This window comes from Gopherus evgoodei, chromosome 10 (assembly GCF_007399415.2).
Source record: "Gopherus evgoodei ecotype Sinaloan lineage chromosome 10, rGopEvg1_v1.p, whole genome shotgun sequence".
In the NCBI taxonomy this organism is placed as follows: domain Eukaryota; kingdom Metazoa; phylum Chordata; order Testudines; family Testudinidae; genus Gopherus; species Gopherus evgoodei.
The window spans coordinates 60,685,261-60,700,582 of record NC_044331.1 but is presented as its reverse complement, the minus strand read 5'-3'; the positions used below and the strand labels follow the sequence as shown (position 1 = coordinate 60,700,582).

The 15,322-nt window shown below is 42.1% G+C and overlaps 1 protein-coding gene across 1 annotated transcript in view; it reads left to right on the top strand.

The window, feature by feature from the left end:
• USP7 (ubiquitin specific peptidase 7) overlaps positions 1-15,322 on the top strand; it is a 119,849-nt gene that overhangs the window by 78,634 nt on the left and 25,893 nt on the right. Inside the window, exons 14-19 of the mRNA XM_030576795.1 lie at positions 246-390; positions 1,060-1,190; positions 6,706-6,840; positions 13,467-13,568; positions 14,383-14,488; positions 14,933-15,025. Of these exons, the coding sequence (XP_030432655.1) occupies positions 246-390; positions 1,060-1,190; positions 6,706-6,840; positions 13,467-13,568; positions 14,383-14,488; positions 14,933-15,025 (712 nt within the window). The remainder of the gene's footprint in view (positions 1-245; positions 391-1,059; positions 1,191-6,705; positions 6,841-13,466; positions 13,569-14,382; positions 14,489-14,932; positions 15,026-15,322) is intronic.

Below are 15,322 nucleotides of genomic sequence, written 5' to 3'. Positions count from 1 at the left end.
GAAATTTAAGACCTTTATTTTTTGTAAAAACAGAAGGTTGCACAACTTATGCTGAACAAGTGGGATATTGTAAAAATAATTATTCTGCTGTTTGGAGAAAGTGTTTATATATTTTTTAGTCACTTCAAAGAGCAAAAAAAAAAAGTTCCCATTTCTTGCATGTAATTTAAGTCAGTTAAGGTGTGAGTTAATTTGAGTTAAGAATAATTTTTTTGTATCTTTAAATAATTCACTTTTTTTCCCAGTGGTGTAAATTTGATGATGATGTTGTATCGAGATGTACAAAGGAAGAAGCAATTGAACACAATTATGGAGGTCATGATGACGACTTATCCGTTCGGCACTGTACTAATGCTTACATGTTGGTTTACATCAGGGAATCAAAATTAAGTATGTATATATTTGTGTATCCTTTTTTTTGCTTGAACTTTGATTAAACCCAGATATTGAAATGCAGAGGTCTGTGGTTATCTTTGAATCCTAAATTGTTGTTATCTTTCACCATGGAGCTTCAGAAAGCTGCAGTTAACCTTGGAAACTGTTAGTGTTTGACCAGTCTTTATTGCATCTTCAAAATCAAAATCAAAATCAAAAATGTCTTTAGCTGGCATAGTGGTGTCATAAGTGTACACTACAGTACTTCACTTTCTCTTCACAGTAATTGTGTAGTAGCCTTGATTGTATTTTGAACAGCAGAAATGGATTACCATTATGTTAATGTAACTGAACCTTAGTGACGAGAACTAGATCAGGCTTGATATGTATAAATTTGAGTGTCAGTAAAAATGTATTATCCTAAAAACCTGACATTTAATTGAATCCTTCATAAGGGTAAGATATAAACCATGAAAATAGTGTAGTGTAGCCTAGATTAGAAAGTTCATCCTGTGCCAGAATGTAATGATGCTATATCAGATAAACAGCGGTTTTAAAGGTGTGAAAGCTTTCCTTAGCTTATTATCAGAAATAGTTGTGCCAAGAATAGTCACGAGTGTGTATGAAAGCCCTGTTAGATATAAATTATTGTAAAATGACATCACCAACCCACTTTCTTTTTAGGTGAAGTTTTGCAACCTGTCACAGACCATGATATTCCTCAACAATTAGTAGAACGGCTACAAGAAGAAAAGAGAATAGAGGCTCAAAAGAGGAAGGAGAGGCAGGAAGCTCACCTTTACATGCAAGTGCAGGTCAGCTTTCAAACAGTAACTTAAAACCAATTTCTGCTTTGAAATTTGAAGATAGGAATATTGGCTAATAATAGTCAGAATTCTAGAAAACAGTTATGCTACAAATGGTGGTCTTGCCCAGTGTCTGCTTACATTTGCATCTTCTTTAATTCAGCAAAAACAATGAGTACTACTTGTGGCACCTTAGAGACTAACAAATTTATTTGAGCATTAGCTAAAACCCACTTCATCGGATGCATGCAGTGGAAAATATAGTAGGAAGATATATATATACACACAGAGAACATGAAAAAATGGGTGTTACCATACCAACTCTAACAAGACTAATCAATTAAGATGGGCTATTAGCCACAGAAGAAAAAAAAACTTTTGTAATGATAATCAGGATGGCCCATTTCCAACAGTTGACAAGGTGTAAGTAACAGTAGGGGAGAACATTTGCATGGGGAAATAGTTTTTATTTTGTGTAATGACTCGTCCACTCCCAGTCTTTATTCAAGCCTAATTTAATGGTGTCCAGTTTGCATATTAATTCCAATTCTGCAGTTTCTCGTTGGAGTCTGTAATTGAGTGACCAAGGAGGTTGAAGTGTTCTCCGACTGGTTTTTGAATGTTATAATTGTTGACATCTGATTTGTGTTTCTAGTGTTAAACCACCCAAATCAAACTTTGGGTTCTCTAGTTGTTTAAGTTACTTATTGTTTGGTGTGAACCACCGGCTTAGGGCTTGATCCAACAAACAGTTCTTCTTTGAGTAGATGCGGTTATGTATTCCACTTGAGCATGTGCACACCCAGCACACTGGAGCCAGATAATTTTGCCTACCAGTAACCTGTAGAGGGGTGGTGCTCACGGCCATAGCCCCTTCCCAGTTATATGAGGTGGCACCACTCCTGACCCCCCTCAGTTCCCTCTTATCGCCCAGGGCTGGAGTCAGAGCCCAGTGTGGTTTTCACCTCAAAATCCTTCTATTTTAGTGACTTTTCTAGTTCTTTATAGTTAATTAGTACCCTAATATAGAGTTAGTTAGCTTTAGTGTTAGTTAGCTGTTGTTTTAAGTATTTCCCTGATGATATGTCATGTAGGTTAGTGATCCTCAACAATGAACCCCATATATGAGGAGGCATTTGGGCCTGGGGTTTGATCAGTTCAGATGCCCTTCCCTGCCACCCTCCAAGCACCATTTTGAATTCTTTGTCCAGAGCAATGTTCCAGTTTTTGCTCCTTTTGCCTTATTCCCTCCGTTTGGGGGCTGAGTGGCCTGCTTTCTCAATGCTTGGGCTTGATCACCACTGACATTTGGGACACTGTCAAATCAGGCTATTTCATCCATTTCCTCTCCATCCCTCCCACTGACTCTCCATCCCTATCTTTCTTCAGGGATCTCTCTCAAGATGCTGCTCTGCGAGCAGGTTTGCTCTCTACTGGCTGGGGAGCAGCAGAGGAGATTCTTCCGGAACACTGTGGTCACAACTTCTGTTCCTGATACTTTCTGGTGCCCAAATCCAAGAGAGGGATAAGATCCATTTTTACCTTTGTGGTGTCAACAAATATATCAGATACATGAGGTTCCAAAAGGTCACTCTATTGGCTATCCTCCTAACATTGTCTCAGAAAGACTGGTTTGCTGATCTCGACCTTCCGGATGCCTACTTTCATGTGGATTTTGCCAGGTCACAGGAACTTCCTTTGATTTGTCATAGCAGAGCACCATGTTTAGTATATGGTGCTTCTATTCTGCCCCTTGTGTTTTTACTAAATGGGTGGTTGTTATGACATATCTCAGGAAGAAAGGAATCCACATCTTCCAGTGTCTGGATGACTGGTTACTGAGGGGCAGGTTTAGAAAGGAAATTCTTGCTCACATCGACATTATGCTGTGCATGCTTGATCATCTGGGTCTCATCCTAAACAATGGGAAGTCAACTTTGGTTCCCACTTCGAAATTAAAGTTCATTGGGGACCTAGTAGACTCCAAAAGTTTGAGAGCTTTTGTGCCGACCAACCGTTTTAAGGCAATTTATTACCTTTTGCCTCAGTCTGAAGTCTGACTTTCGTGACGGTTCAGGTGTGCCAAAGGCTCTTGGGCCACATATCGTTCTACTTGCATGCAGGTGGCCCACTTCTCAAGGTTGCACCTTCGCTACCTCTACATTTGGCTCAGGATGGTTTACTGTCCAGCTCGTCACACCGTATAGATTGTTTCATCTTCCTCAACAGGTCCTGGACTACTTGCAGTGGTAGATGCATCCAGAGAACATATGCTAAGGTGCTCCCTTTGTCCAGTCCTTGCCAACCAGGGCTATTGTCACTGACACCTCCTTGATGAGTTGAGGAGCACACCTGGGGTCACTGAAAGTTCAAGATATGTGGTTGGAGCAGGAGTCCTCGCAGCATATCAATGTGCTGGCGATATGGGCCATGTGCAATGCATGTTGTGCCTTTCTGGACTGTATCAGGTTCAGTGGTTCACATGCTTACTGAAAATGCTACCATAACATATTATTTGAACAAGGAAGGGGATCACGCTCCATCACACTTTGCCAAGAAGCAATCAATTTGTGGCAGTTCTTCATTGAGGAGAGCCGACTACTTGCCTGGAGTGCAGAATCATCTTGTGGACCATCTCAGCAGGAATTTTTCCCTGTCTCACGAGTGGACTCTGAAGACGAATGGACTCTGAAGACAAGTGTCCTCCAGGTCATCTTCTCAGCTTGGAGCATTCTGATGATTGACCTGCTTACTACAAGGGACAAAGGGAAATGTCACCTTTCTACTCTCAAAGGGGCCTCAGTCCAGGCTCCCTTTCCAACACTTTCCATGTCAGCTAGCGATCAGCTCTCCTGTATACATTTCCCCAGATCCTGATCATCCCACATATCATCCTTAAGCTGAAAGCGGATCACACCAAGCTCATTCTCATGGCCCCAGTATGGCCGAGGCAATGCTGTTTCTCTGACCTCATGCTGTCAGTTCAGTCTCCCTTGCTCCTTCCTTTCCATTCTGACCTACTCGCAGAGAATCAGTCACACATTGCATCCCATGATCAGCTCCCAGCATCTCCCAGCATGGATGCTTTGCAGCTAAATGAGGAAGAAGAGCAGTTTTTGGCAGCTATGCAACAGGTTCTACTCAGCTGTAGAAAGTTTTCTCTCAGAATGGCCTATTCAGCTAAATGGAAGTGGTTTTCAGTGTGATCACTGGCCCTCAGAATTCAACTGATATTGGTTTCTATTCATGACATCTTGGAGTGCCAGCTGTACCTTCAGGTTGTCAGGACTTGTGTAGCTCATTGGAAGTGCATCTGGCAGCAATGTCGACATTTCATCCCCCCATTCAGGGAAGATCAATTTTCTCCAATACTATGGTAGCAAGATTCTTAAAAGGGCTTCTTTGTCTCCATCTGGTCTGAGAGCTGGTTTCTCTATGGGACTTTAACACAGTCCTAGCAGCTTTAATTGGACCCTCATTTGAGCCTCCGGCATCTTGTTCTTTTCCGCTTTTGTGTCAGAAAATTGCTTTCCTGGTAGCGATAACGTCCACAGGAAGAGCGTGAGAGTTGGAGGTTCTGATGGCAGAACTGCCTTATGCACAACTCTGATAAGAACAAAGTGACTTTATGACCGTATCCAAAATTTTTGTCTAAAATGGTCTCTGTTTCATTTGAACCAGGTGATATATTTACCTGTGTTCTTTCCTAAGCTGCATTCATCACCTGAGGAGCAGCTTCTCCATACATTAGATGTCAGATGACATCTACCCTTTTATCTGGAGAGGACTAAACCATTTTGTGCTTCGCCTCACCTGTCTCTTATACAGATCACATGAATGGTCAAGCAGTCTCTTCACAGACTACCTCGAAATGTAAAACAAAGACTGCATATGAAATAGATTCAGCTACGGCCCGTCAGCAGATGTGAACTCATTCTGCGAGAGCACAGCTATAGTTAAAGGTGTTCCTCAGTGATGTCTCAATATTGCCTATTTGCAGGACTGTTCTGTGATTGTCCATATATGTGCTTATGAACCATTATACCATTATTGCATCTCCCAGGGTGGATGCAAGTTTTTGTAAGGTGGTCCTGCAATCCTTGTTTGGATAGACTCCAAGCCACATGTCCTGGGATGGTTACTGCTTGAGAGTCATCTAAGTGGAATATTCAGCTGCATCTACTTGAAGAAGAAGAACAGTTACTTACTGTGATTGTGGTTCTTCGAGATATGATGCAGATGTGTATTCCGTGACCCAGCTTCCGTCCCCTCTGCATCAGAGTCTAGAGTCTGGGCGTTTGGTGTGAAGAAACAGAGTAAGGGTCATCGCGGTGCTGCCTCATGTAGCCTGGGAGGTGCTATGGCCAGCAGGTGTGAGTGCCATCTCCTACAGGTACTGATAGGCAAAATTCTCCAGCTCGAGTGCATTGGGTGCACCCACATCTAAGTGAAATACACGTCTGCATGTCATCTCAAAGCACCACAGTTACAGTAGGTTACCATTTCTTACATCTGCAAATGCACCTTGAGTCCTGATGAAATTAATAGCACTCCTCGGGGAAATAACAGTATATTCATATATTTCTGTTGGACCACTGTTTATTGAACTTATGCAAGAATATAACTTTTTAGGGCTTTTTAGAGAGGATTAAATTATTATATTAGAGGAAAAGGGCTAGACTCTTACAATGCAGTGTTAGGGTAGCTCAGGAGATCTCCCATAAATTACTTTCTGAAATTGGAATATAGCTAGTTATAGCCCCTAATTCTGGACTGCAGCTGAGCTGAGTTCACCGTATAGGAGTGGAGGAGAACTATGTTACCTTTGCATCTTCACATTTTTAGATGGCAAGGGACCAGAGCAGTCTCCAGTGTTACCTAGAATAAGCCCTATGGCTGCTGTTCAATATCCTGTACTGCTATGGCTTCCTATGGAGCCATCCAGCAGCACAAAATAGGCAGAGCACCTACTCATTCCCTCCGTTGACCCCATTATGTACTACTAGTAGAGGCAGTGCTGGCCCTACACCAGAATGAAATTCTACTTAAACCGGGGCTTTTTCACAGTGGCAAGATCTCCTGGGTGTGTGGTTCCTGTACTCCCCTGCAGAACTGGTATACTGATCAGAAACTGCTCCATAATGTTTTAGGCCCCATTCCTGGAAACTCAGGCCCCATTCCGGGAAACACGTTAGTGACTATTCCTTTTGAATGCAGGGGCACTTCTCTAATGCTAAAATTATTAATGTGCATAAGTGTTTGCAAGATTTGGGCCTAAATGTTAATGGCTTTGTGCTGTGTTTTGTCAGAACATTTGGTATATTTGTGAATTTTTAAACATGGTTTTGAGTAGCGTAGTTTGTCTTAAATTTCATTAATAGCTTATATATTTGAAAACTTAACACAAAATAATTTGTGTAAACATTGACACTAACCAATAAATCAGTTAAATTCGGAGGCAAAGCTTACATCAACAGTGTTTCTGATTCTTCAGCTGTAATGTTTATAAAATGTTCAATTTCAGATCGTGACAGAGGACCAGTTCTGTGGCCACCAAGGCAATGATATGTATGATGAAGAAAAAGTGAAATATACTGTGTTCAAAGTATTAAAAAACTCCACACTTGCAGAATTTGTTCAAAACCTGTCTCAAACAATGGTAAGTTTTTTTTTCTGTAGCGCAATATCTAACTATACACATTTGTTATTATATTTTGTTCACTTTATAATCGTTGCATTCTCTTGGTATATGTGACTGCTTCTTTGAGTAGTGTCCCTGTGGGTGCTCCACTGTAGGTGTGCTTGCGTCCTTATGCTACTGTTTTTAGAACTTCGGTAGCAGTATGCGTTAGGCCTGCATATTCACTGTCTCTTCTCATTCTGCTCCATGAGGCTAGTTGGCACACTCAGGCTAGAAACGGAGCTATTTGCTTTTCTGTAGTTAGTTAGCTTCCTAGTTCTTAGTTGTAGTTCTAGTTATAGTTTTTTTTTTCTTTCTCCTTATTTTTCCCCTTTAAAAAAAACCAAACAAAATTTATTTTATTTTCCTGCTTCTCTCTTCGTTGGGGACCTTCCCACAACAGAGTATGCCCAGATCCCTGTGCTTCAAGAAGTGCCTGTCTTGCAAAGAGGCAATCCTTATCGCAGAAAAGCAAGCCCAGTGCATTTGTTGCCTTGTGGAAGTCTACATTCAACAAAAATGTGGTCTTTGCGAACAGCTCAGGCCCAGGTCTCGTAAGGGTAGAGAACTCAAGACAAAAGATTATGTTCATGGAGAGTTGGCAGTTTTTCAAAGGGACGCTATTAAGGGCCCAAAAGCAAGCTATTCCGATGGTTAGGAAAGATAGAAAATGTGGCAAAAGACCACCTTGGCTTAACCACGAGATCTTGCGTGACCTACAAAATAAAAAGGCGTCATATAAAAAATGGAAATTAGGTCAGATTACAAAGGACGAATATAGGCAAATAACACAGGAATGCAGAGGCAAGATTAGAAAGGCAAAGGAACAAAATGAGCTCAAACTAGCTATGGGAATAAAGGGAAACAAGAAGACTTCTTATCAATACATTAGAAGCAAGAGGAAGACCAAGGACAGGGTAGGCCCACTGCTCAGTGAGGATGGGGAAACAGTAATGGGAGACTTGGAAATGGCAGAGATGCTTAATGACTTCTTTGTTTCAGTCTTCACTGAGAAGTCTGAAGGAATGTCTAATATAGTGAATGCTTACGGGAAGAGGGTAGGTTTAAAAGATAAAATAAAAAAAGAGCAAGTAAAAAATCACTTAGAAAAGTTAGATGCCTGCAAGTCACCAGGGCCTGATGAAATGCATCCTAGAATACTCAAGGAGTTAATAGAGGAGGTATCTGAGCCTCTAGCTATTATCTTTGGGAAATCATTGGAGACGGGGGAGATTCCAGAAGACTGGAAGGGGGCAAATATAGTGCCCATCTATAAAAAGGGAAGTAAAAACAACCCAGGAAACTACAGACCAGTTAGTTTAACTTCTGTGCCAGGGAAGATAATGTAGCAGATAATTAAAGAAATCATCTGCAAACACTTGGAAGGTGGTAAGGTGATAGGGAATAGCCAGCCTGGATTTGTAAAGAACAAATCATGTCAAACTAATCTGATAGCATTCTTTGATAGGATAACGAGCCTTGTGGATAAGGGAGAAGCGGTGGATGTGATATACCTAGACTTTAGTAAGGCATTTGATACGGTCTCGCATGATATTCTTATAGATAAACTAGGAAAGTACAATTTAGATGGGGCTACTATAAGGTGGGTGCATAACTGGCTGGATAACCGTACTCAGAGAGTAGTTATTAATGGCTCCCAATCCTGCTGGAAAGCTGTAACAAGTGGGGTTCCGCAGGGGTCTGTTTTGGGACCAGCTCTGTTCAATATCTTCATCAACGATTTAGATGTTGGCATAGAAAGTACGCTTATTAAGTTTGCGGACGATACCAAACTGGGAGGGATTGCAACTGCTTTGGAGGACAGGGTCAAAATTCAAAATGATTTGGACAAATTGGAGAAATGGTCTGAGGTAAACAGGATGAAGTTCAATAAAGATAAATGCAAAGTGCTCCACTTAGGAAGGAACAATCAGTTTCACACATACAGAATGGGAAGAGACTGTCTAGGAAGGAGTATGGCAGAAAGAGATCTAGGGGTCATAGTAGACCACAAGCTTAATATGAGTCAACAGTGTGATAGTGTTGCAAAAAAAGCAAATGTGATTCTGGGATGCATTAACAGGTGTATTGTAAACAAGACACGAGAAGTCATTCTGCCGCTTTACTCTGCGCTGGTTAGGCCTCAACTGGAGTATTGCGTCCAGTTCTGGGCACTGCATTTCAAGAAAGATATGGAGAAATTGGAGAGGGTCCAGAGAAGAGCAACAAGAATGAGTAAAGGTCTTGAGAACATGACCTATGAAGGAAGGCTGAAGGAATTGGGTTTGTTTAGTCTGGAAAAGAGAAGACTGAGAGGGGACATGATAGCAGTTTTCAGGTATCTAAAAGGGTGTCATCAGGAGAAGGGAGAAAACTTGTTCACCTTAGCTTCCAATGATAGAACAAGAAGCAATGGGCTTAAACTGCAGCAAGGGAGATTTAGGTTGGACATTAGGAAAAAGTTCCTAACTGTCAGGGTAGTTAAACACTGGAATAGATTGCCTAGGGAAGTTGTGGAATCTCCATCTCTGGAGATATTTAAGAGTAGGTTAGATAAATGTCTATTAGGGATGGTCTAGAGAGTATTTGGTCCTGCCATGAGGGCAGGGGACTGGACTCGATGACCTCTCGAGGTCCCTTCCAGTCCTAGAGTCTATGAGTCTATGGAGGCAGCTCTTCAACCCTCTCCATACTCGTGCCACGAGTCACCTTTCAGACTTCAGTCTTCCCCATAGCCCATAACATCTAAAGGCTGTGAGTCGAAGAAACAAGGTGCTGACCCCTCTCACAAATCATCAAAAAAAGAGCAGAAGTCCCCACACTGAGCCCCAACATAGCCATAAACGTTCTCTGGCACTCTTGGTGTCCTCACTACCACCAGCACAAAGACCTTCTCGGTCCGGTGCTCATGGAAGTCCTCAGTGGCAGATACTGTTGACAAGCCTACAGCTGATGGGCACAGGCACCGAGTCAACAGCAGCAAGGGACAAAGGCAGGGGTAATCACTCCTCTAAGAAAACATCAGTATATGATTCCTCATCGGTACCGTCCTCGACACCTCATCTGGCACCAGAGCAAACAGTATGGGCAAGACTCCTGTCCCCCACAGTACTGCCAACAGCACTGAGTCGAACGGCACCACTGGAATTCCTGCTCTCCAGGCATCCTTAGTGCCGGGACCTCCGCACCGAGTTTGTTTGGCACAGGAGTCTTCCCCACTGCTCTGCCATGCTCCCCTGCTCTCCAGTGAGAGCTCAGACAGTGAACCTGAGGAGGTAGCATCTCAGTACTCCTCAAAGGCTCCTTATGATGCCCAATATCAGCAGAGCCTCAAGGATATCCTCAGATGGCCCCATCATCACCATCTTGGCATGGCCATCCATAGGCACCACCACCAACCTCTGTGCCGCCACCCCAGTGGGACACGAGGTAGAACATCTCCAGTTAGGAGCCATAGAACCAGTACCTCAAACATCTGGAAGGCAAAGGGTTCTACTCCTGTTATTTCCTAATACCCAAAAGGAAAGGAGGTTCGAGACCCATACTAGACCTCAAAGCTCTCAACAAGTTTATCAAGGCTTAAAAATTCAAGATGGTCACTTTAGCAACCGTCATTCCAGCGTTGGAACAGGGAGACTGGTTTTCAGCCCTCGACCTTCAGGACATCTATTTTCATATCTCAATCCTACTGACTCTCAGACAGTTTCTCAGATCCTCTCTAGGATAAGACCACTGTCAATACAGGGTGCTCCCCTTCAGACTGTCATCAGCCCAAGAGCATTTTCCAAGGTTCTCTCAGTAGTGGCCGCCCACTTACTCCCAAGGGATCATGATTTACCTGTATCTGGGACGATTACCTCCTCAGCCCGGCCTCTACAAGAGGCTCACCGAGTCACCGAAGCTGCAATACACTTGTTTACAGAAGTGAGTTTACAGATCAACATCTAGAAATCAACCCTCACTCCAGTGCAGCACTTGGTATTCATAGGCGCTTACCTCAGCTCTAGAGACCAGAGCTCCCCTTGCTCAAACAGTTTCTTCTCTTTAGCACACTGATATAGACCATTCAAAACAGCCTACAAATATCAGCCAGACACTGCCTGCAACTCGGGGCACATAGCAGCAGGCAAAGCGGTAATACCACATGCCAAAGCTTCACATGTGGTGCCTCCAGATGTTGTTTACAGCCCAAACAGGGACAGATAGATAAACCCCTTTCACCACCCACGTGGGTCAAAATCTCCTTAGATTGGTGGAAAGACCTAATGGACTTTTTCAAAGGGATTCCCTTTTTGCAAATCCCCCCCTCGTTTCTTCTAATCACTGACACATTGCTCATGTGGGATGGGGGGAGATGTGCATATCTAAATGGACTTAATACCGTCACAAATGGTCACCCACAGAGAGATCCCTTCACATCAACCTCCTCAACCTAAGGCCAGTCAGGAATGCCTGCACTCACTTCTTCCCGGTGATCAAAGGATCACACACAAGAGTCCTAACAGATAACCTGCATGTACTACATAAATCAACAAGGGAGAGCCTGATCACCCTCCCTCTGTGCAGAGGCAATGAGATTATGGAACTGGTGTGTCTCCCACCATGTCACACTGTCAGCAAACTACCTGCCGGATCTGTCACTAATTCCCACATGACCACAAGTGTGAGATAGACCCAGTAGTACTTCACGATCTATTCAGGCAGTAGGGGACACCGACCACAGACCCTTTTCACTACTTGAACAAGAAATGTCCCTGCTACTGCTCCAGAGCAGGGATAAGACAGTGCTCCGTAGGTGATGCTGTCTGCCCCTGGGATGGGGACTTCTTTACGTCTTTTCTCCTTTTTCCCTACTATTGAAGGTCCTGCTGAAAATTTAAAAAAAGACTGTTCACACATCATTCTGATCGCTCCTATTTGACCGAGACGGACCTGGTTCCTTTATCAGTCACAGCTCGCAACATGCCTGCCGATCGCTCTCCCAGTCGCTCCGTACTATTGTCCCCGGACAATGGCTATCCTCCACATCTCAGCTTGGGGGTTCTCTGTCTCAAGGCATGGCTCCTTGGTTCAAATAACTAGAACGCTTCTGTTCAAAGGACATGCAAGTGGCATTATTACACAGTAGAAAGTCCTCAACACAACATACTTGTGTGCAAAAATGGTCCAGGTTTTGAATTTGGTGTACTTCCCAAAAGATCTTCCCAACATCCGTGACTCTTCAACATCTTAGACTATACTCTGGCCCTAAAAAGATTGGGGCTGTCTGTAAGCTCTCTGAGTCTACCTATCAGCTATAACATCCTTCCACCTCCAGTAGAGGTATACTCAGTGCAGTCACACCCAATCACCAAACGGTTCCTCAGGAGTATAGTAAACCTCCTCCCACAACCTTGACTTCCTCCTCCCACATGGGACTTAAACCTGGTGCTGAAAGAACTAACTAGGCCTCCCTTCAAACCCATAGCCCCCTGTTTCACAGTGAAAACAGCTTTGCTGATTGCAGTTACTTCAGCCAGGAGAACAGAGGAAAGAGTAGCTCTGATGGCACATCTCTTCCCCCCCCCCCCAACCTCTCCACTCCCCCCCCATGGTATTCTTTCAGGGCAAAGTTGTGCTCAGGCCACATTCAAAATTCATTCCTAAGGTAATGAACTAATTGATTCATCTTCCGACCTTCTATCCCAAGCCTCACCAAGGCGTGAGAGAGGCTATATTGCACATTCTAGATATCAAGAGAGAATTAGCCTTTTACCTGGACAGGACAAAGGCTTTCAGAAAGTCCCCCAGGCTTTTCCTCTCTACTGCGGAAAGATTCAAGGGCTCAGGAATATCAGCCCACAGGCTCCCCAAGTGTGTCTCGAACTGCATCTGACAGTGTTACCAGGTTCTCAATATAACCCTTCCACATATTATTCATACACACTCTACAAGATCTGTCTCCTCATCCGTCGTCGCCTTCTTCAAGAGTGTTGCTATCTTAAGAGATTTGTAGAGCGGTGTCAGTCCACACTTTTATGGAACATTATGAGATCACTGGGGACTCCGCCACTGATGCCATTTTCGACTCCACTGTGCTGTCATTGGAGTTGGGTCAGTTAAAGAAGTCTTCCTCTGGAAGGGATGCTGCTCAGGAATCACCTACAGTGGAGCACCCATAAAGACACTACTCGAAGAAGTAGTAGTTACTCACCCTGTGCAGTAACAATGGTTCTTTGAGATGTGTGTCCCAGTGGGTGTTCCATAACCCACCCTCCTCCCCTCTGCTTTGGCGTTCTTGTGAATGACACTGTGGTAGAGAAGGAACTGAGAGGGGAGTTAGCCCACATCGCTGACTATCCTTGTGATGCAGCATGAGGAATGAGAGTACATGTGCGGGTCTAGTGGACATTGCTACTGAAGTTCTGTGATCAGCAGTGCAGGGAGGCAAGCACACCTACAGTGGAGCACCCGTAGTGACACACACACACATGCTGCACAAGATGAGTAACTTCTTTCTGTTATAGTTTGAATGTTTGTACACGGACTAGTTTTGACTGGTTTTATTAAAGTATATTAATTTTTTTTATTATTTTTCTTATAATTTTAACTTTCTTTTAATTTAGGGATTTCCACAGGATCAAATACGGTTGTGGCCGATGCAAGCTAGAAGTAATGGAACTAAACGACCAGCGATGTTAGATAATGAAGCGGATGGCAATAAAACTGTAAATATTTACTAATGGAGGGAAAAGTTAATTCTAAGTCTGTCTCATTTACAGTTCCAACAGTAAAGATGTGGCCTCGGGACATCCAAATCTTAAGTGCTGAAAACTAACCTATGTCCCCTGTAACACTATAGAAAAACTTGTTAAATCTGGGAGCAGTGTACAGTACCTTTTGATTTAGAGTAGATTTGAGATTTAGTGGATTGATTTTGAGATTTGGCAGATCTAGATCTTTTTACTGTAATGAAATGAGACACAATCATTATTCATCTGTCACTGACACAAACTTATTTAAATTTTGCTACATAATATAAAATGTTATGCGTTCCATGAATGCTTTAGAAACTTCATAAAATAAAGTGTTGCATATAAATATCAATAAAATTAGGGATACGAAAAATTGTACTAGCCCCTATGTTAAGTTTATCCTTAATTTTTGTTCTTGCTAGAATAATGGATATGGATGGAAGTAAAATACTTTTAAACATACAAGAAAGTTCACTTTAAGTTAAATTCTGTGCAGTTTAAAACTTGTGTAACTTTTAAAAAACACACATCAAAAGCAATATTTGTTATTGTTTTGCTTACTTCAGCAAGCTGGTGGAGGATTGCATATGATCTTTAACTCTCACCAACAGAACTAAAAATGAAGGACTTTTCCCAACAGTGTAGGATTCCTTATAAGTTCTTGTTTTGTTTTAATTTCAATTATGCAGTTTGACCACTCCACTAAGTTTTCTGCCTATATGAAACTCATCTAAAGTCATTTTTTGTTCATGTTGTGTTTTGTATATTCTGCTTCCTAAACACACAGATGATTGAGCTCAGTGACAATGAAAATCCATGGACAATATTCCTGGAAACAGTAGATCCAGAGATGGCAGCTACTGGGGCAACATTACCCAAGTTTGATAAAGATCGTAAGTATATATGCTAAAATTTCAGAAAATACAAAATCTCTTATTCTGTATGTGCCTGAAAATCACTGAGTGCTGCTTCTTTGGTGCTCAGACATCCTGTGCATCAGGTAGAGTGTCAGACTGTGACTCTTAGTTTAGTTTGATCACTTGACCTCATTTTGTGTTCTCCTCTTCCAGGGTGGAGAGAAACTGGGATTTCAGATGTTGTAGAATGAATAAAATTCATTTAGTCAGCTGTGTGTGGGTTATTTGGTTTTGATATTTAATAAGTATTTTAAGGAAATTTATCTTGTTACCAGGTTACATGTTTTCTTATTAATTAAAGACATTGTTTTGTGACTACTGTGGCCTTGAGTGTGAAAATGGAATTTACAGTTAGGTAATCTTCAGATGTGCTCAAATTATGGCTTTACTTCAGATTATTTTTTGTTTCTTCACTTGCAGATGATGTAATGTTGTTTCTGAAGATGTATGATCCAAAGACTCGGAGTTTGAATTACTGTGGACATATCTACACACCTATATCCTGTAAAATACGTAAGTCTTTAAGCTCTTGTTGAGCTGTAATATAATATGATCAATTATATAAATATAACATTTTGCATTTAATGTTAGTTATACTGTTGAAAGCAAAATTCAGGAAATACAAAAATGAAGGCTTCTACAGCAGCATTAACCTGTCTGTTAGACGTGCATAGTATTTTCTATTCCTGTGTTTATGTGATAAATGTATAATTTGGTATATTTTTAAAAGTATGGCATGAAATATGCAAGATTTGCAACATGGTTGCAGGAACCTTAACATTTCTATTTCCTAACTTAAATTTAACTGGG